Raw genomic sequence first — 22,028 nt, 5'->3', positions numbered from 1 at the left:
CCTCCCTCCCTCCCCACATCTCTTTCTCCATCCATCTTTTCTCCCTCTGTTCCACTCTGCTGCCAGACTTACTTTCAAAGTCCAGGAAAAAGTGTGGATAGTTCTCTATATCCCTTGTTAGGACTTTTAGCAGGTTACCCATTCCAGCAAACCTGATGGTCAAAATACAGTGGGGAAAATTCAGACACACATGATATAGAGACACGAATGCACATAGCTGTAAAATACATCAAATGTGGAGTTAACTTCAACACTTCACATCACACATTATCGATGACTTGCACACTATGCAACATTTTATTCAAAACAATAATCCCACTCAATGATGACTTCTACCCCACTAGAATATGTGTGTGTGTGTGTGTGTGTGTGTGTGTGTGTGTGTGTGTGTGTGTGTGTGTGTGTGTGTGTGTGTCTGACACTTGCATTAGTAGCAAATTGCAGTCTAAAGCTTCCAGCTCTCACTCCTTTTTTACCTGCATTTAAAGTGTTTTGTGGCATATTGGTCCATGACTGGCAACCCCAACTATAGTAATGCAACACATTCCAGTAACAAAGCTGCTGCAGTATTCACTGGGGGAATTTCAAATGTGAATGGATTGATGCCTTCACTTGCTGTTTGTTTTGCGTGTCAGATGTCTATACCTATGTTGAGAGCAATGTAGTGTAACTGAATTATACTGTGACCTCCTTCAAACTTGCTGCCTGTAAGATGTTTACTATACAAGTTGAATCCATTACTTCACATTGTGCACGTGTGTGTGTGTATTCAGGTGCTTTGTGTGTGTTTTTCCTCGTGAGTGAAAAAGGCTGAGGAAGCTGAATTTCCTCCCACCTTTGTTGAGACCACACTCCTGAGGTTCTGCACCAGTTTCCCTGTTCTTTTGGATTCAGGCCTTTTCTAAACATGGCCAAAACACATGGATGTAGTCTTAAATGGCAGTTACACACTCTATAAAAGGTTTTTATTGGAGGCATAAGGCAGTGGGTAGGTAGCAATTGCCAGGGGGAAAAAAGTCTAGCTCCTCAGCCATGGAGGGTGGTCACTAACTCTGTAATCACAGCAAGCCCTTAGACTTACAGTAGCTTAATATGAGGCCATGATTACTGTAAAAAAGGGACAAGGTCACTGTTTATAACAGGGATTCAATGGGGAATAATATAACTTTGCTGGCTTCAAAAGACTTGACCAGATGTTACATTCATGATGACTGGGAAACAAAAGTTATTTTATGAAGGACATTTGTGGACAGAGAGAAAAAGAAAAAGAAAAGCAGATGAACCCTCAAATAGAGACTTGAAGTACTTAAAGGTGCTACGAGGAACTTTTAAATATTTCTTAAACAGCCTAATTTTTCCTCTGATGATCATAAATAACATGTAACAGCAAACAAAACCATCATGCGAAGAAAGCTATTTTAAAATAGTTTTTCGTAATGCCTTTGTCATGGGTACGCTCACCCAGGAACAACAGCTGGCATAGTAAAAATAATACCGCTTTTGTCCAATGGGGGTGTAAGAATGAACACAAACTGAGTGTTCCTCCGAGCACCTTTAAAGAACACCTGCTGTTAAGAGTAGGTCTATTTAGAATTTGAAGTGCACTGTATTAACCCCCTTTACAGGCACGTAATATTTTCTTCCCACACACACCGAGATCCAACTTCTCAGTTTGTTAAGTCAGTGTGAGCTGAAGTTACAACAAAAGAGACACTATGCTGCAGTGTGCACATGATAAACCACGCCGCATTTCTCTGCACAGCCCTGCAGCAAGCTGTGGACTATTTTAAAAATCATCTTATCATTTTTTTCTCATCTGATACTCCAGAAGAGTGTGCATGCTTCATAGGTCCTGCTTGCTATGTCTAGTAGGATCGTGGGTCAACAACAACACAGTTATGACACTGCTTTGTGTGTCCCGGGGGCTGAAGGAGAGGGCGGGAAAATCCTTATTGATGCATCATACCATCGCCACAGTAACATGAAGACATCTCACTTTGAATTCATATGAGTACTTAATTACTAATTGTTGGCCATTTTGTGGAGCACCTTGCTATTAGATGTGTCTTTGATTATCTTTTTGTTGTTGTCATTGTCTGACATTTGCAAGAGGTTCAGAAATGGTATAGCATGACAAGTAGCGACATATACGGCTTTTATTATATTAAAAACTATAAAAATAATGATGTTATTGGCAGTGTTCTATGATCCATTTCCTGCAGTCAAGATTCACTCTGGTGTATAAACAAGTTTGCTCCAGCAGGGGGCAGTGGTGGTTCACATTCACATTGCACTAGTGAGAATGAAAGCTGCAGTGTAATGGTGTCATGTCGGTACATGTGCTGCTGTTCTCCAGACGAACCCTGACCTGAGGCTACGACAATTTGTCTCTCCAGCCACACTCCGGTTAAGCCACCCTCAGGTGTCGTCTAACCACCGAAACCAGTTCTATCACAGGCAACTGTACAGTGGCTTCTCATATACAGTGGCTTGCAAAAGTATTCATACCCCTTGAACTTTTCCACATTTTGTCATGTTACACCCATACAAGTAATTTTATTTTATTGGGATTTTTTGTGATAGACCAACACAAAGTTGCGCATAAGTGTGAAGTGGAATGAAAATTATAAATATTTTTCTAATTTTTTAAGAAATATAAAACTGAAAAGTGTGGCGTGCAAAAGTATTCATACCCCTTTACTCTGATCCCCCTAAATAATATCCAGTGCAACCAATTGCCTTCAAAAGTCACTTAATTAGTAAATAGAGTCCATCTGTGTGTAATCTAATCTCAGTATAAATGCAGCTGTTCTGTGACGGCCTCAGAGCTTTGTTAGAAGTGAACAAACCAACACAAGGCTCTCAACAAACAGCATCATGAAGACTAAGGAACACGCAAAACAGGTCAGGGATAAAGTTGTGGAGAAATTTAAAGAAGGGTTAGGTTATACAAAGATATCCAAAGCTTTAAACATGTCTCGTAGCACTGTTCAGTCCATAATATCCAAATGGAAAGAGTATGGCACATCTGGAAATCTACCAAGAAGTGGCCGTCCACCTAAACTGGCAGGCCGGGCAAGGAGGGCATTGGTCCGAGAAGCATTCAAGAGGCCCATGGTTACTCTGGAGGAGCTGCAGAGATCAACAGCTCAGGTGGGAGAATCTGTCCACAGGACAACTATAAGCCGTACACTCCACAAATCAGGCCTGTATGGGAGAGTGGCAAGAAGAAAGCCATTGTTGAAAAAAAATCATAAAAAGGCCCGTTTGCAGTTTGCCAAAGGCCATGTGGGGGACACAGCAAACATGTGGAGGAAGGTGCTCTGGTCGGATGAGACCAAAATTGAACTTTTTGGCCTGAATGCAAAACGCTATGTATGGCGGAAAACTAACACTGCACATCACCCTGAACACACCATCCCCACTGTGAAATATGGTGGTGGCAGCATCATGCTGTGGGGATGCTTTTCTTCAGCAGGGACAGGGAAGCTGGTCAGAATTGATGGGAAGATGGATGGAGCCAAATATAGGGCAATCTTGGAAGAAAACCTGCTGGAGTCTGCTAAAGACTTGAGACTGGGGCGGAGGTTCACCTTCCAGCAGGACAACGATCCTAAACATACAGCCAAAGCTACAAAGGAATGGTTTAGGTCAAAGCATATTCATGTTTTAGAATGGCCCAGTCAAAGCCCAGACCTAAATCCAATTGAGAATCTCTGGAAAGACTTGAAAATTGCTGTTCACAGACGCTCTCCATCCAATTTGACTGAGCTCGAGCTTTTTTGCAAAGAAGAATGGGCAAAAATATCAGTCTCTAGATGTGCCAAGCTGGTAGAAACATACCCCAAAAGACTTGCAGCTGTAATTGCAGCAAAAGGTGGTTCTACAAAGTATTAGCTCAGGGGGTATGAATACTTTTGCACGCCACACTTTTCAGTTTTTTATTTGTAATTTTTTTTTAAAACAATTTATAATTTTCATTTCACTTCACAATTATGCCCCACTTTGTGTTGGTCTATGACATGAAATCCCAATAAAATAAATTTACGTATGTGGTTGTAACATGACAAAATGTGGAAAAGTTCAAGGGGTATGAATACTTTTGCAAGGCACTGTACATCTATAAAATAAAGAAAGGGGTGTGTGTGTGTGTGTGTGGGGGGGGGGGACCCTTTTCTGAGACCACAGATCATGTGATAATAAAAACGTCAAGTGGGAGAAAAAAAAAATCCTGGTTTCACGTTACTTTTGGTTCGCAGAAAAGAACATACTTTTCAAGCTTTAACAAGATGCCTGAAAGAAAACCCCTCACATACTGGCACACTGTTTGATGTCATTCATTTGTCATTTCACACACGGCACCAGATCGCTTTTGACAACCTCAACAGAACAAATGAAAGACTTTGAGTCATAAAGGGGTGTGCCTGAGTTCTATAAATATATTAGCTAGCAAGCTAACTAGTTTATGAACACTGGGGAGTGTCAATGATTGCATTGTTTTGTCACTCAAAATGTTGCTGCATTGCATTCTGGTTCACCAAGGCTAATTAATGGAGAATGACAGCAATGACTCAGAACCTGCCATACACCATGACCTGCTGGTCACAACACACATATGAACAACAGAGTTTATGAAGAAGTTTGAAGGTGAAGGAAAACCTGTGCAGAAACCTGATTTAAAAAAAAAAACCTGACCAGATAGATAAATATGTGTATGCAAAGCAGGCATCAAATTCAAAGTGTGTGCCTTTACTGCCTTATTTCGCCCTGAGGCAAATTAACCAGCTCCAGCAGTCTCAAGAAGCCACTGTCCACGAAACAACTGCTCCAAACAAGCTAAAAATATAACGTTTAGGGAAATACAGGAAAACAAGAAAAAAATGAGCGTGAATGGTGACATCTTGAGAAGGTTTTTAGCCTGAGTGAATGGTTTGTTGCCATCGTAACAATGCTAGTAGCTACCTGGAGAAAAAGACTGAAGACAGATTGGTGCATTGACCTGGCACCGTGAATAGACCATTCTCTGTTCACATTTTTTACTTATAACAAAGAAAGTAAACTATTAATAAAAGTTAAACTAACAATAGCTCCGTGAAGCCTCCTTGTCTGCCATGACAGTTGGCCAGTAGTAAGCATTATATACCAGGCTCCCCTTGAATGAAAAGCAGTAGTGGCAAATGAATGGTGTTAAATAGATCACACTTGTTCCCTTTCAAGGACAAGGAAAAGCCTAGGTGAAGCTTCTCAGACTGGATTTTTATAGCGTGAGATGAATTTAACCTTTCAGTATGATGAAAGCATTGAAGACTCTACAGAAAAGCTCATTAAAGGCTGAGCTGTGATGTTAAGTCCTCCTTTAACATCCTGCTACCTATTACGTATAGACAATGTTGGATTTCTTTTTGTTCATTATCTTTTTTTTTTTCATGAATATCTTCACAATCCATATTAGATCAAATCCCCCCCAAAAGTAATACACAGAGTTAAATCCACACTGATGGTCTTTCCGAGTGCCTCTACATACAGAACATCACGATGTAATGCTATTAACATCTTTCAAATACTGACTTAACAAAAAAACTAAACAAGTGAGAGAACGGAATAGAGTTGATTACCCCACAGTGACACAGCATGAGCTTGCAGAAATACTTAAAACCTAACTTCATTTGGTAAGCATGTAATGTCATTTAAAGGTTAAGCAGTAAAGTGTATGGGACTGCAGTTGCTCGCTGAAGTCTTTGAATGGTCTCCACAGCCCTCTAAAGAGCTTCACATAACCCTACATTTCTCTGTAAAATGACACTTTCCCGTCTTTTGGCCTACAGCCCTTAATACCAGACAGTGAGTGAACGGGGGAAAAACTACGCAGGGAATCTTTCTTGTCAGCTCGGTTCCTCTTTCAAAAGCCACGTACTGTATCTATATGGCCTGGACTGAAAGTGTGGAAACTCCTGACTTCCCTCTCTTTCCCATATCATTTACCATCAGCTGATTTACAATTAAAAAGGGGGATTACCACATATAGTATTCTAAAGAAAGTGATAATTTTTTTGAGAGATATTTCCCTTTTATATTGCCTTTTACAAGAAGTCCTGATTTAAACATTTTCTCTTTAGTTAGGTATGTTTTTGTCACACACACACACACAAAGATAACCCTCCATTTGTTGGTTTCGATCAATGACCTGGTTTTCCATTAGCATCGTATAGGGCCATAGTGAGACTGACACCAACTGTCCTCCTTTATCCTCAATATAAACATTCTTTCTTGCTTCAAAACTGTTCTTGTGAAAGCGTGCAGCAGCAGTCTCAAGGCTATTTGTGCTTTATAATTAAAGCTAGCTCCATGCGTTCGAAGCACCAAAATATGTGCCACGTCTAAATTGGCGCTCCCTGCGTGTCTGTAACAACCTCTGTGGAGAGAGAAAAGTCCAGCTCTGAGTTAAAAACACAAAATAAATGATTTGGAGAGTGGGGAGGTTAATTTAGCAGTTTATATTGGGGTTCTTTTAACTAACGGGTCCCCATTTGTTAAGTAGAAACTGTGCATAGGAAGTTAAGAATAAGACAAATGACTAAGCAAATGACAATTGAAAACATGTTTTACTAACAGCTTCGCAAATGTTTAATGGGGAAGGAAATACACTCAGCATGTTGATTGGAACTCAATGACACATTATGTTTGGTTGAGGAACACAGAGAGAAGACTTCTCTTCTTTACAAGACACTTTTTTAGGACACTTAATTAGAGACAAAATGTTAAAGTTTCTGTGTGTTGTATGTGTAATGTGTAGTATATGTGTGTGTGTGTGTGTGTGTGTCAGCATCATGTACCTTCTCTGGTGGAGGACCTCGGGCCGCTGTCTATATCATCCGCTTTCTCTCTGTCTCTGAAACAAGAGAAAGAAGGAATCTGTTAAAATAAAACCACTATAAACTGAGCTGGAATGAAAGATACTTGAGTGACAAACTAAACCACAAAGCATGTTTTAAAAACGTGCCTGTGCCAGAGTGTGTTTGTGTCCGAGACAGTTAAGGTATCAATGTTCCACAACATGAAACAACTTCCCCATTTTCTCCAGTCCTGACACATTGCAAGCATTCAGCAAACAAATAAAAAGCCTCGCCACATCACAAAACACACCGCTGAATTATTCAACAGTGAAACCTACACCTCGTCTGTTGTTACATCCTAAATAAAAGCTGATGAAAGCTCACGTCTGTCGCATGCTCACCGGAGTATTAAATGTCCTTTGACAAGCTGCAGCTGCTAATGGTCATTGCACTGTACCTCCCTCCGGCCAAAATACACTGGCACTGTCACATTCTGCCAAACAACTCTGGGTGGTGAATATCCTAAGAAGACATGTATTACCCAGCAGAAGAAGAAAGAAAAAAAAACTCATAGGATTATATAAAGTTTAAAATATCAGGGTATTCAATGCTAATTCAATGCTATTAACAGTGAGGTAATGTTTATTAAGCATTTAGTAACTGTTAATTCTTAGTTATTTATGGTTAGTAAATGATTGGTTAAGCATTAACTATGCTTAGATATAACTAATGCTTACTTAATCATTAACTGAGCATGCTTAGTTGACGTGTATTAAAACATTCATTAAGCAGTTATTAAAGGATAGTTAATGCTCAGTTGATGTTTACTAAGCATCAACTAAGCATTAAGTAATATTTAATTAATGTACCCTTTTTGTAAAGTGTCACCAATATCACTGAGTAACATTTGATCATTCTTAAGTATACTGCTGATTTGATTGTGTGCCCGCCGTCATTTTATTTTGAAATTACAAAAAGCAAACAATGGATTTTGCACATGAAACACACAATGGCAGTAGTATTTCTGGATCTACTGTTGCACATATTTGGGCATCAACAGGTAAATTAGCCGGAACTGTCTACTCAGCGTCGGGCCGTAACACCCTGCTGGTCTAGAAGATGTTCTCCTGCTGAACAATACAGGAAGTCATTAGCGGGGCAGTCCATCATTCTGCACTGCAGCCTGGTGCTGCTGTAGTCTACAAATACATTCTCTGTTCTGCAGTGCATAGCAATACACTGGACTCAGTAGTATTACGTCAATGAGAGGCCAGACTGGAAAGACATGAGTAACATAAAATAGTATGTTATTTTTCTGTGTTGTGTAGGGTGTGGGAAAAAAAATTGCTGCAATGGATCTACATACATTGGGAGTACATTTTGTTTTAATTAACCATTATTTTTCTATGAAAGAAAATTCAGAAGCAGACTGCGAGTGCTAGGGCACAGTGCAGCACCGGGACAATGTACAGTGTACACACACTAAAGTTCTGTTGTAGTTCATAAGGCAAGCGTTTGGGGTGCTTTTTAGATCTAACAACTTAATAAAAGTAGAACACACAAAGAGGCAAGCAAGACAACCAACTCTTTACAAAACTTTTCCCTCCATCAGAAAATGACCCTTAGCTTGGTCACTTAGCTTAACTCACTGTCAGTTAGATTTTATATTGCAAGACGTCAGTGGAGTCAAAGCTGGAAAATATTGCCTCCTTTTTGTATGTCTTTAATCCAGTATCAGTTTTCAGAATCAGAATGGCGTCCTGAGATGTGAAGACATGTGGTGTTGTGGCTGACTTCAACAGCGTATTGCATGTTCTGACCTGACATGTTTTTGTTTCGTGGCTTATTGTGGGTCTGACCGGTTGATTTCTGGTTGGAAATCTGAGCTCCTAGCCGCACTACTATGCATGGAACCATACTACTGCTACTACATGAAGCCAGTTGTTAACATTTTTGGCAGTAAAAAATAAATAAATAAAAAAACAGTGCTATGCAGTGAATGATTTTACCAGTGTATTCTCATGCAGCTGTGTACACACTTTTTTTTATTTAATTTAATTTATTTAATTTTATTAGGATAACCCCTTGAGATGAAACCATCTCGTTTTCAAGAGGGTCCTTACAAACAAAAAATACAGTAAAACATATTCTTAACATACAAAAATGAAAATATATATAATACAAATAACATACCACACACACACACACACACACACACACAAACACACAAACACACATGCATATTAAGTGCTTGACATCAATCTTGCATAGTACTTTTCCAAGAAAAAAAAATATATAAAATACATGGTAAAGTGATAACAGTAATAACATATATGACATCAAAACAACTATTTTTTGTCTTTTTACAAATGAATAGATTATGCAAATTTGACTAAATCTAATTTATTATGCCTAACTTTATCTTTATTGAAAAAAAAAATTGATAGAGGTAAAAGACGATTGTATAGTAGAAATATACAAATGCAAACAGACAAGGTTTATTAAAAAAAAAAGAAAAACTGAACATTATTGACCCTTTATTTGAAGGATAGTTAGGAAAAAGACTAACTACTCATGATATGGAAGCAAAATAGTCCAAAATCTAAAAATTGACAAATGCTTAAAAAAAAACACGCCATGTTTCGCCTTAAAAACAAAACAAAAAAATATGCGATTTGTGTTTTTTCTTATTGAGGACACCAAAACTACAAACTATCATGTGTGAGCCTGAAGACAGCGACAGTCCCATCTGTCACAGTAAATAGTCTTCATTGGTCTGTGTTGACCCCTCCATCATTTCTCTGGAGACGAGAGCCTGCACGGCAACAGAGCGAGAGGAATAGAGGTAGGATGCTGTGGATGGATGGATGCCCCACATGGACACAAGACACTCTCCTTATAAGGGCATGGCAGTGTGTGGTGACTCCCATGGTCTGACACATGAGCAGACTTCACACACACACACACACACACACACACACACACACACACACACACACACACACACACACACACACACACACACACACACACACACACACACACACACACACACACACACACACACACACACACACACACACACACACACACACACACACACACACACACACACACACACACACACACACACACACACACACACACACACACACACACACACACACCTTCTGGACCTCTTAGACATACACTTGCCAAAGCACCATGTGGACGGCCCAGACTGGGCGTTGACGAGAGCAGACACTACACCATCACACCCACTTTACTCATAATTCTTCCAACTTCTCTTTCTCTGCACATCAACTTTTTTTTATTTATTTTTTTAAATACCCCCTTTTCTTCCCTTTTATTTGATTTTTTAACTAGACATCTTTCACTCTTTCACTTGTCTGCTTCCACTTTCAAGTGAACATTGCTGGATCTTCCCTGAATTTTTTTCCAGCCTGCCAGCCAGACAAACAAACAGGTGTCACCAGACTGTCACCTCATTTACACAATCACACCGAATTTAAATTTAATTTAACTAGCCAGGAAGTCCATTTACAAAATCAGACCACCACGGACACCAATCCAGATTTTTTTTAACAGCCATGAGCTAGCCAGACATCCATCCATCCATCCATGCATCCAGCCCTTCAATTAAGACTGTTAGTTACCCCAATGAGCAAAGCCTTTCAGTGAACCAGCCCCACACATAGCCAGGAGGTGAGCAGATGAGTCAGTCAGTAAATCTGTCCATCATCCCAACAGGTGGCGGAGGCAGACACAGACAGGAGGGAGATGCATGCAGAAAAATAAACATGTTTTTCAGGAAACATCTATCGAGACAGCCAGAATGGAATTTTCCAGTGTACCCCCCCCGCCCCACCCCCCCCTCAGGATAAAACACAGTCATAATACGGTCCCATTTACGTCCCCATTGTGAGCTATAATACAATAGGATTGTAGTAAGCTTGACATTACCCTAACAGTCGTTTGTACTGCTTCACCAGAATCAACCCTAATGCTTAGTGAAAACAAAGAGTGAAAAGGGAAAGGAAACAATAATCCCCGTTCTGTTTGATCCGTTTACACTCTAAATTACCAATGAATAAGATTATCTAATGACCTTATTCACCTTCACAAGATTTCTCTTACACTCACAAAGTCTTGCATTTCAAACATTAACAGTCTCTTTCGTGCACAACCACGATCCCTGCCTGCAAGCCTGCTGGATCTAAAAAACCTATCCGTTTCCATGGTGACAGCAGAGACGGTTGGTTAATACAGGGGGAAGCACATGAATATGACAGAGTGGAACCCCGCGGGGGAAAGACACGTACACACACACACACACTTTGTTCTCCAGCGCTTTACGGTTTAGAAAAAGGGAAGGTGTGTGTGATGAAAGCCCCTGTCACTTGTGGTTCAGCGCCAGGCAACGAACAAACGGATTCTACTGGGGAGAAAGAGAGAGAATGAGGGAAAGAGAGAGAGAGACTGCAGGTGTGGCATGAAGATGAGAAGAAAATGTCAGAAATATTCCTAAGGGAAGACACGAAACAAAAATATGCAACTATAAGAAAGAAAGTTGTGCATCGTAAAAAAAAAAAAAAAAAGCATTATTGTGCCTCCAAGTCTCTGAAGGGAATGAACTGTGACTACAGAAAGTAGAACGACTAAAGTAGAGCAAAACACAATGGGATCCACAAATGAACCGAAAATATCCCCCACCTGGAAACTTGGGTCAATAATAGTCAAAATATCAATATATCATATGAAAAGATAGTGTCTCAATAATCTTTTACAAAAATCTAGTGGAAAATAAATGTTCATAAATCTTAGCTAAAAAACAGCTTGTTTTTACTGAATATACTGTTTGACAGGACAGTGTGAGCGTGGCCATATCAAAACAGTCTCAATGGCAACAGTCATCGTTTTTATAGAAAGTTCAGGCAGAGAACCGCCGTGATTGGTTCAAAATACTTATTGTGTCATGAGAACCAGAGCAAAGCCCGCCTCATCTCAAAACACATTTCGGCAAAGTATCAAAACTTGAATGACACTATCTTTTGATTGATAAATATGCCTAACTCTTTTCAGATGTTTACTACAATGCAACCAACTCCCCAGATTACATAGTCAAAGAAGGATTTTGTGGATTTGGGTTTTCAGGGGCTTTAAAAAAAAAAGTGCATTCATGTGTGGTGGGTGACATGGAAAAACACACACACTACTTAACAGTGAATCTTCTACCGGTCATGGTCTGTAGCCAAAGTTTACACAAGATGACAAAAGACTCCATATCCCACAGTTCACTGGGTTAAATGGACCATAGCGGTGAACACTGAGGAGACCCTCTTATCTGGCTCTCATATCAGCGGTGTGTTTAAATGCCTGAAACCACAGGCTGCTCAGTAAATCAGTAAGCACATATTCTAATCTAATGCATATTTGCCCAACACAGTTTGAAGTGGAAATCTTAACAGTAAAGCCCAAACTGCACTACAGTAGGTAAACATGACATATCTAATGCTTTCTTAATCGTTTTAGTGTTGGTCTAATGCATCCTGTTGGCTGCCGACATTACCTGGAAATGTAATATAATAAGATAATGTGCTGACTGGCAGACCAACTGGCCATGAAAATGACTGACAAAAAAAAAAGACATTGTAATTTACCGCAGGGCTGTTGAATTGTATGGGCTGAAGTTACAATTTTGACTACAGTCGTCATCAGTCAATGTAAAAAGGACCGAGTCAGTGAAGTCATTTCCTTTGTATTTTCGCTCACAGTGGTGGGAGAGTGATGAGCACAGAGATACAAAAGAGACAAAGTCAGTCACAGAGCGTTTGTCAAGGCCAACAGCAGAAGTGACTTAGTGCACACACTAACGACTCTACCGGAAAACTCAAATACAGAGTCAAGGCAGTCACACCAGACTGGACATACAATGGTTCCTTGAAAAGGCAACCGAATAAAACAATGGTTCTTGACTTTTACAGTGTAGAAAATGCATTGGGAGAGACTCGTACTGCTGAACTGTACAATCTTGTTTGCTGTCGGTCAAAACATTTTTCTTGTCCCAAGGGAAGGAACAAACGACGACACTCTTTGGATCAAGACCTATATTTATTAGTTCTGCATTCAAGCAAAATAAACCAAAATTCAGTCTGGGCTATGATAATTATCATTCAGTGCAGAGGGGTTGGAAGGAAAACATTTTACTTTTGTTACTCAAAATCATATAAATTGCTACTTCAAACAAAGGTTTTTTTTACAAGCCAACCATTTCCAAGTGTTTATAAAATATATGGACATGTTCCAGTGTTTTCTCCAAATGGATAACTTTAAGGGAAATGCAGCCAAAGAATGCTGATAAGAGGAGAAATAACACTTAACATGCAGTTACTGTAGTTGGAGTCAAACCTCTTTTAAAAAAAATCACTGTGGCATGTCATATGGAAAACCGTATGGAAATCTGGCACATTGTTGCAGCAAGTTACCAAAATGTATTTCACCTAGTGTGAGAATCCAAAAACAAATGTCTTATGTTATAAGCTTGTCTTACTCATTTTATGTTTCTGATTCAGAAGCATTTAAATTACTCAACTCATCAGCAAACCAAAATTAGAGGCATACAATGGCTGGGCAGTTCATGACCATTCAGCGTCAAATGCTCCATTACAGCTCCATTACAAAACTGTGGAGAACTTGACACAAACCCTGGATAGCGTGCCAGCTGTTGTTGTTCACACACACCCAGGATTGAACCTGTAAATCAATTATTTACATGGATGAGCATCAACTCCACCGCTGGAAAATGCACATTTCCGCCATAGCTCTGAATCACGCGAGGGGAGGTTGGTGTGTAAATGTGTGTGTGAGTGAAGAGTTAGCAGAAGTCCCTAGTGAGACCTTTGGCTCCAATTTACGGACAAGAAGACAAATTAGCGATGGAGGGTGTACTGTACTGTGTGTGTTTTAATGTGGCGACTGCACACATTTTTGTGATGGCCAAAGCGTGTTCCCTACTGCAGTGTGAAAAGCAGAGGATAGATTGGAGTGACTGAGGGACGTCAACATCTGGCTCGTGATGATCTGCCTACTGCAGACATCCTCCTGGGTTCAATCCAGGGTAAAACCTGAATGCAGGTTAAATGGGCTGGAAGACTGAAGCCCTCCCATGAGTAAATGTGCGTGTTTGTGTATATGTGACAACTCAGTCCAGAGCGTGGCTCTTCCAAGCTGCATGGCAACAGCTGATGAATGGAGGAAGGGTTCAGAACAGCCCAGTGAGTGCCTGCTTTAGGGATTTCAAAAAGGGGAGGTTAAGGGGAGACCAGGACATCGCTAGTCCCATTAAGATTCATTTGACAGGAGGTGTATGAGGGCCCTGCTTTCACTTTGTACTAATGTCATAACACTTAATGTGTTGGATTGCAGCAGCACTCTAGCCTTCAGTATTACACTCATATTGATGCACAAGCCCTCAATAGAACAACAGGAAATGTAAAAATTCACACAAGTTTCATTCATCAACTGACACACAGTTGAACAGGAAATGCGTTACTTTCTCAGTCAGTGTGTGTGTGTAAACCAAAAAAAAATTAAAAAGTGGAAAAACACCCAGGCATGCTGAACAAGTGTTGAAAAGCGTGGGAACCGTGTTAAGTTCATTTTTTTCCTCGTGCAGATCATTCCAAAAGCAGCAGAGTCACCATTACTCATTTAATATACAGGCATAACCTATGGTAGGGAACTTAATAAATCATCTTATGGCATTATTATATAATTAGGTACTTATGCACGCAATAACTCATGAAAACAATTAGATGCAACAGGAAATGTTCCTTCGTCTCTACCTGAAAAACTCCACGTCAGGCCAGCTGAACCAGCTCTGCAGTCTAAGGAATCTGGTTCCAGTTTGCTTCCTAGGTGACTATTTTGATCTTCAGCTTCCAACGACGTAGTCAAACATAAACCTTAGAATAAGGTCAAATGTAACAAGGAAAAACTATTTCCTCTCCTATTCCTCGGTGCAAATACTTCAAACAGCCATGTAAAACACTGAAACTGGATTACCATCCAACATAAACTACACGTTTTTAGATCCTTTATAGCACATTCCAAGGCTCTGTTGTTGAGTCCTGTTGAGGAACAAAGAACTGCCAATAAAAAATAATAACATTTTAAAAAGGCTGCTGGAAATCCCAGATGGAGGGAAATTAACAGCAGCCGAATGCTTTTACATTTTGGCTGCGTTTGGAGTTTATCCACCAGCCATTTTGGAAAGTAATCAAATATCCTTTAATCACAATTAAGCAGATACAGAATCCAGTTAACAAAAAATGTTAACGCATAATTTTTGAAGGCTGGATTTGAGTAAACCGTTTGCCACCATTTAGGAGCAACAAAGCGCCTGATTATACCAAATAATGACACATTATTAAAATGAATTATTAGGCTAAATCATGGCATGTTTATAATAGACATTAGTGGTTGTTATTAGCAGTGTTTCCCATGCTACTCGAAATTCTCATCTGTAAGGCTTGAGTCTTCAGTTATTCAAATTCAGGCCAGATTTTTTTTTTGCATATTGTTGCTCGACTGGATCTAAGTGATAATGGACGCAGGGACATTTTAATACGCAGTTTAAACAATGCAACAGCTCTTTGGCCAGTGTGTAGCCATAAGATGTATTAATTTGCGTGTTCTTGTGTGATTCAATGTTACAGTTAATAAGTGCCACTGTTCTAGTTCTAAAATCGCTGTCTACTAACGCAGTAGCACTTGTGTCTGTCAAATCAACCCATTTCCTCTCTGAGAGACTTTGTGTAAACCAAGGGAAACCAAAATCAACACCAATGACCCAAAATAACTTCTGTTTGGGTATCTTTAGGAAAATGCCGGGCAAGCACAAACCAATTGTTGAACTAGTGATTCGTACCATGAGTTTACAATCCAAACTAGTGCTGTTCTAGTAACATAACCGGCATACGTTAGGAAAAACAAAAGCAGTCTGTACTTAAGTTACTTGTTCTTATCGGTGAACCATACCATTATAAAGTTGGCACAGTCCGCACATGTGCAGATGTACTTATGTGGATTTATGTATAACTATCTATAGTCCCTACATCAGTGCCTGGCAGCCTACTAAGCATGTGTTATTGTTATAGTTCTATACCCTTAAAGAATCATGAAAGAAGCACCAAGTGGCCATTTTGGCAAACTATAAAGAACTAAGTAGAGTGTTTGGATCGCCAGTAGCATAGCTGTCATGAAAATGTACAGCAATAATGGCAGAGTAATTAGAGCTTTGCACCAGTGCAGTCAGGATTATGCTCCTGTTGATCTTGGGCCGACCCAGACTAAGGATGTATGCACAAATGAAACAAGGAGGCATGTTGGAGAAAAGTGCTCACCGAGTGGCATATGGTGAAGCTGTGCTCGAGGTAAGCCCATTAACTACAGGTCCTTTAAATCTATAATAATAAGAACAAAATAATAACTTTTGAAAAGATGCCAGCCTGCCACTTAAACAAAAACAACACAATTGGCCTTGGCTTTCTGCATCCATTTTTAAAATGCCTCTGCTGTTTTGACTGGCCAGGAAAACAGGCTTTCAAATTGGGTTAGCGGAGCTGCGTCTCCCTCTGGAGCAAATGTGACAGCAGGGCGTGTTGGGCTCAGCTTGAGGGGAGGTTGGCTGAGTTTTGCCCTAATATGGACACAGGCCCGGGGGGGAGAGGGGTGCTGCTGGGGGGGGGGGGGGGGGGGGGAGCATGGGGGAAACCTGCCCTGCACCACCACAATGCCCGCCTTGCTTTGCTCTGCTGTATCATTGACCCTCTTTATCCTTCCCTGTACTTCACATAACAGCACAGGACACAACAGTCTTGGTCCACTAACCGTGCTCTAAACGCTCCATGCACAGTCGCGCACACATACACACACACAAACACAAACACTTAAGCCGTTTTGAACTCGTACATCCAGCACAATTGGTTCACTTTTAAAGTACCCGGCGTTCTCTCTGAAATACTCTCACTCACAAACCAAGCATCACATTGAACAGACAGACACACACTGGAGCCTGTGACACTGAAGCACAGTCCTGGGCTGCAGTACTCAGCTCTGTTCAGCAGCTGGCTCTGTGTGTGTGTTTGCCCTGTGGTTCACTCAGCTGGGCCTGCTGCCTAACTTTACACTTGCTCAATACAAACTCACCACTATCCCTACAACACATCTGGCCTCTGGTGTAGAGAGAGAGAGAGAGTAGTTGTAGTTGATAATGGCAACAGAGGAGAACTCACAGTGGTCATTTTTTCTGTGTGGGGGGGGGGGGTGCAGGGTTCAACATAACTTTTTTTTCCTACTGGCCCGCCGGGCCAGTGGATCCGAGTTTTACTGGCCCCTTGTATATTTTCACTGGCCCTGCACACACTTTTTTTTTCTTCATAATTTAGTGTCAATAATTATAATACCTGTATTAGAAAAATAAAGAAAGATAACCAGATCTAAAGGGAATATCTATACTGTAACAGTATAGATATTCCCTTTAGATTTGGTTATTTTTCTTTTAGTTAATTATATGAAATGTTGATATTGCTCATACACATAATATAAAACCAGGCAAACATATTGAATTAGAAGCCTACAACTGAAAGTATGTTGAAAGAGTCGGCCAGTATTTTAAAGTCAAGTAGTTTGATGGTTGTTTTTATTCTTGAATTTGGGCAGTTTAATGAATAGTTCACCTGCAGAAGTCATGTGTGGTAGGCTGTTTTTATTACTTTCTCTATATGCATTAGGGATGTGAATGTGTCGACCGAATGACCGGTTTTCCACTTGCGCTCAAGTTGACTTCAAAAATAGAATAGAAATCCGAAAATCAGTGGGTTATGCCGTTTTTTTAATGGGAGATTTCACCGTGTGAGTTCACGTCTGGTCGTGAGCGCGCTGCAGGAGTGTCACTTCTCCATGAAGTGTCAGCTTCACATAAGAGTCCGGTGTGGGACCATTTTTTCAAACTATTGATAAAAAACAATGCAGTGCAAAATATGCAGCATAAGTTAAACGCTCGTCTAAGACTATGACGTTAAATCACCTTAGAAACACACAATGCCTTCGTCCGATCACAGCAGCGTTTCACCGTGTGATCTCGCCAGCGAGTGAGCCGCCGCGCAGATGAACTGTGGTTTGTGGCTAAAATAATAACCGGGGATATTCTCCCCGTTAGCGATTTCAATGGGAAAGACTTCCGCGATCTGATTGAATGTCTCGAGCCTGAAAACGCAGTGCCAAACTGCGCGACTATAGGAACTGTACAGTGAGCGGAGTCCCTCCGTTCGTTTCTGTCTACAACCGACACAATCACCGGAGACGCATTCACAGCGTTTAAATAACGCCTCATTTGTATTACCATTGGGGCTTGCATGCAAATACTGTAACATTACGTCGACAGATAAAGGAAAAGCGCAGTTATCATTTTCTGCACCTCAACCTCTGCTGTGGGAAGAAAGAAAGGAGGCAAAGCAAGTCGATTGATTTGTCGACTCGCAGGCGGACGGTAGGCAGCTCTGCCAACGGAGCGAGAGTGCACCCGCTTGTTGCTCCGCCTGTCCGTCCACGCATCGGTTGTCCACTGGCCTTTCATTAAAAATTATATTTTATATTAGGTTTATTATATTGAGTCTTAAATAAACACTGCTTTCATTACGACTCTCAACGCGCATTTCAATGAACCATGATGTAGTCTACAAAAAGATACTGAACTGTGATTGGCCAGTCACTGGCCCGGGCGGGACAGTGACTGGCCAATCAACTTGCCCTGCATATGATTTTACTGGCCCCGGGCCATCGGGCTATACGTTATGTCGAACCCTGGGTGTTCCATGGACGTAGTAAACAACTCAAGAGAGGCTTCTGTTAAAGCTAAGAGAGAGAGAGAAAGAGACAGACTGCCAAGGCACATAATAGTGAGTGAAAAGAACAATGGAAGGAGGAAAACATATCGAGGCAAAAAGCTTGTAGGAAAGTTGAGGAGGGCGTTTTGGTATTTGGAGAGGAGGAGGAGGCAGCGTGGCTCTCGGGCCTAGAGCGGCCATTGCTGCGTACAGAGTGGGACTCCAGGCGTAGAAATTCCTCCTACGTCTGCCGCTCAATGCTACTTCTGTTCTGCCCGAGCCCTGCATGTCAACAGCACCGCAGATACAAAGGGAACCATGTCTGCGTGTGACTGACTTCTTGTGTGAAACTAGTGTGTTACCCATGTGTGTGTGTGAGAGTGTCAAGCCACCTCCGCCGCTACAGGCTACTTCTCTGCTGGCCTGGGTGGAGGAGGCTAACAGAAGCTACTATGTCATAGCAGCAAGATAATCCTAAATAATACACTCTTTAACAGATGTGCTTCTGCCATAGATGACCTAAAAATGATAAAGAACTGCATCGATTTTTGACTGTCCTGCAATTTTGTTGTGGCCCAGCGCATGTGGACAGCAACCACGACAGTAAAATCATCATATACAGTTCCACAAATCAAAACGAGAACATTTTAAAATAGGTACAAGCCAAATAGAACAGCACAATATACGTTTGGTTATCGGCACTGCAATATTGTGATTAGATAATGCCCAGGATTAAGGTTATTGTACTATACGTAAAAAGCTTAGTCATTTAATATTTAATAGGACTAAGCAGCAAAGGATTTTTTTTTTAAATCCAAAGCAAAATGTATTGTCTCTGTTGCTGAGTGCACGATGAAAAGATTGATACTAGCTTTCACATCTGTCAGTTACAGTAACCGTTAGTAACAGTGAGCCTAGCTCTGTCCAAAGGTAGCACAATCCACCAACCAGCACCTCTAAAGCTCACTTATAAACACAACAAATTCCTCCCTTGTTTTGTATCCATAGAGAAACAAGTCACTGTGCCTTGGCAAGACCCAGTCTGGCACGTAACATTGTTCACAGCTTAGAGAAATGGTCTCTGGGTAATTTCTACAAAAACAGGCTATCACAGCCCAGGGAGTGGGGCACAGGGGTGTTCCTTATGAAAACAAAACCTATTTATGGCTTTTCCGTGGCTGCTGGCTCTACAGCCAAGGATCAGTGCTAATCACTTGAGAAAGGGCTAGCAGACGATACTTGACCTTTTCGGACTAAGCCTTTGGTCCGCATCCCTAGACAACTCCACTGGCTGGACCAGGCCAAGACCAAGAGCACTGGCTCACTGAGTCATCCAACATATCTAGGCCAGATGCTCTTTCCCTCCTTGCACTTATTTCTCTTTGTTACATTAGCTGTGAGGCTGCATGCTGTCAATCTAATGTCCCTGCTTGGTGAAAATCTAAACCAAACACACACACTCACACTCACTCAGTTAAGCAGAACACAATGTCAGAGATATGGGAACTCTGACTACTGGAGGTGATAGCAGAGCTTTTTTTATATGTGAACCTTTGCTGTGACGTGACAACTGACCAGTTATGATCTTTAGCACACACAGGCCACAATCAATAAATCACACATTCTTGTGTACTGTAGTTCTGGAAGAGACATTATTTTGCTGCAACACCCATTGGAACTCCAAATAATGACATAATCAAATGATTAAGACTAATAATCATCTGTATTAATATGACAAATCCCAACATACAGTAATTATGATCAGAGTTTAAGCCACTATGTTACATACACACACACACACACACACACACACACACACACACACACACACACACACACCCACACACCCCCACCCCCACCTCTCCTCCTCCCCAAAGCGAGACGGCTGTCCTCGTCAACATCCTAATATTTGGGCTCACACAGACCGTTGGCTTGTCTCAGTCATGAACAATAAGCAGTTGTAAATCTCTGGACTCCTGCACCTGCTGAGATCAGTGAGAGACTAGTGCTGCTGAATTGCAAGAAGCCGGCCGGGCAGAGGCCCAGGTCCTTCTGCTAGCTGTGGAAAAGCAGCAAAACAGCTGGCATGGAGGTTAAATATAATATTTTCTATGCATTTACCCAGTGGTTCACTTTGTCATGCATAATGTTACATATTGGTATCAGAAATCTTTTTACATTCCAACTGAACAAGCTTTCAAACTCACACGTCTGGCAGTAGCATTAATGCAAGTGGATAAATTGCAAGTAATATCCATTATAAACCAGAAAGTGTCATTCAGAGAAGCAGCAGTGTGACAATAATTGCCATTTGTAAAATGACAATTCACTGATTGACAGTGGCTTTGCAGCAGAGATGGGATAACTCCCTTCCATGACACAAATATAACAGGTGACAAAGAATGAAAGGAACCAAATCGTTTTCTGTCTGCGTAACTTGATCTCATAGTTTCAAAACTGTCACACTAGCTTTGTACTGCAACACATTTTCCGAGGCTTTCCAATTTTCCGGTGGCCTAGAAAGGATGATGCTTTGGGCATAAATAAAGTGCCAACGCAAAGAAGCCTGTAGTTCAAAGTAGTTTGCACAAAATCAATAGGACAGATGGTGTGCATATTAAATAACTGTGTTGTACCACCACTCATGGCATGATGCAGCATTAATCCTTGCAAGGTTAAACAAGGCCACAATAAAACCTTTAGATTAGAAAATAAGGAGAACAGGTAGACACAAAAACACATAATTGTTACAGCAACAATTAGAAGTAATAATAAATTAAATAAAGCCAGGAATAGAATGATATTCTTAAACTTACTGTCGATTAGCAAACTTTGGCTCCAACAACATTACGACAAACCAAAGAAAACACAGCAAAGTACTAGTGGTGCAGTTGAGGGGTAATAAACATAATAGAAGGGACAAATATGAGCAGAGCCTCTGCACAATGGTAGCCAGCGAGAGCCTAATGGAACTGCAAAGCACACAGAGAGAGAGAGAGAGAGAGAGAGAGAGCTGTTGTCCCACACTGACAGGATGTGAGTATAAAAAGTGAAACGTGAGCGGGAAGTGTGCGGGGGTCATAAAGCAGTGCACATCGACACACACTTGTTCTCACAGACAGAGGCAGGGCTGACCGATAAAGACACAGGCAGACAGACAGTTTGTACGGGCGTTTTCACTGAGAAACAGCCATACTCTGTCTACACACACACAACAACAAAAAACTAATTTACTGAGAGCAATAAAAACAGGAGGAAGTCCAACAATGAATCCGAATATTGGAGAAGTTTGACTGGGCCGGACATA

General features: G+C 40.9%; 1 protein-coding gene across 1 annotated transcript in view; it reads right to left on the bottom strand.

Moving 5' to 3' along the window:
- The window catches only part of fam49a (family with sequence similarity 49 member A), a 33,989-nt gene that overhangs the window by 7,224 nt on the left and 4,737 nt on the right, over positions 1-22,028 (bottom strand). Inside the window, exons 2-3 of the mRNA XM_080047351.1 lie at positions 6,834-6,889; positions 73-152 (exon numbers count right to left, since the gene is read on the bottom strand). Of these exons, the coding sequence (XP_079903477.1) occupies positions 73-142 (70 nt within the window). The 5' untranslated portion in view covers positions 143-152; positions 6,834-6,889. The remainder of the gene's footprint in view (positions 1-72; positions 153-6,833; positions 6,890-22,028) is intronic.

Source organism: Ammodytes marinus (assembly GCF_949987685.1).
Source record: "Ammodytes marinus genome assembly, chromosome: 19".
NCBI classification, from domain to species: Eukaryota; Metazoa; Chordata; class Actinopteri; order Uranoscopiformes; family Ammodytidae; genus Ammodytes; species Ammodytes marinus.
The sequence above is the reverse complement of the archived record's forward strand: the minus strand, read 5'-3'. Positions and strand labels throughout refer to the sequence as shown.